We start from the raw sequence: 754 nt of genomic DNA on the forward strand, positions 1-754 counted from the left end.
TATATATACACACACGATAGCATGTATTCTTGTAGTACTATATTATCAATAAGTCACTTTTTCGATTTTTTTTAAAATTTTCTTTTCAAACTTTTATTGTCGATTTCCTGCGTGTTTCGAAATAAATGTCTTACGGCTCTGATGTGCTAAACACAAAGTTTATAATTCATATACGTCAACAGTACAGAGTTCTTACCGGTTTACGGCGCGTCCTGTTTAAGAACTCCAAGGTGTCATTGCTGAAAGAGGAAGAGAGAAAGTGAGTGTATGAGCCTGTGAATGTGGGTGTGTTAATTTTAGAGCAGCTCCACCTCCCTGCTCTCCCCAACACCGACAGGTGGCGCATGGCTGGTGCATGCTGCAGGCGTGTACCTCTGCATGCAGGACGTCACATCCACACACAGACTTTGAGACATGCTGTGACCCACGGTTTGTGGATGTGTGATTACTAACACAGCCGTACTGCATTTGATACCCGGCGACAAAGAAAAGAGGAAATAACATGTGATTTTACTTTCATAAATTGATTGTGTTGTGGCGTGAAAGATGTTTTATTTTGAAAACCGGATTTTACTTGCGTCACCTCTGTATGTGGCTGTAATACGTCACCATACGTCACCACCGTCTTCGTTTTGTACATGTAAATACCGTATAAAACGGGTACAGTCTGTAGGCGGGCCACGTAATACACAGTATAATACACAGTCTTTGGGTATTAAGAAGAACATTTTTTGTAATTAATGAGCCGACATTG

The 754-nt window shown here is 40.8% G+C and overlaps 1 protein-coding gene across 3 annotated transcripts in view; it reads right to left on the reverse strand.

The window, feature by feature from the left end:
- The window catches only part of tbc1d1 (TBC1 (tre-2/USP6, BUB2, cdc16) domain family, member 1), a 35,417-nt gene extending 34,958 nt beyond the window's left edge, over positions 1-459 (reverse strand). Inside the window, exon 1 of one of the 3 annotated variants that reach the window (XM_008316957.3) lies at positions 197-459. In XM_008316957.3, coding sequence (XP_008315179.1) covers positions 197-346 — 150 coding nt within the window. In that variant the 5' untranslated portion in view covers positions 347-459. The remainder of the gene's footprint in view (positions 1-196) is intronic. The other 2 variants (XM_008316958.3, XM_008316959.3) reach the window with 2 other exon arrangements.
- Positions 460-754: the final 295 nt, after the last annotated feature.

This window comes from Cynoglossus semilaevis, chromosome 9 (genome assembly GCF_000523025.1).
Source record: "Cynoglossus semilaevis isolate Cse_v1.0 chromosome 9, Cse_v1.0, whole genome shotgun sequence".
Lineage (NCBI taxonomy): Eukaryota > Metazoa > Chordata > Actinopteri > Pleuronectiformes > Cynoglossidae > Cynoglossus > Cynoglossus semilaevis.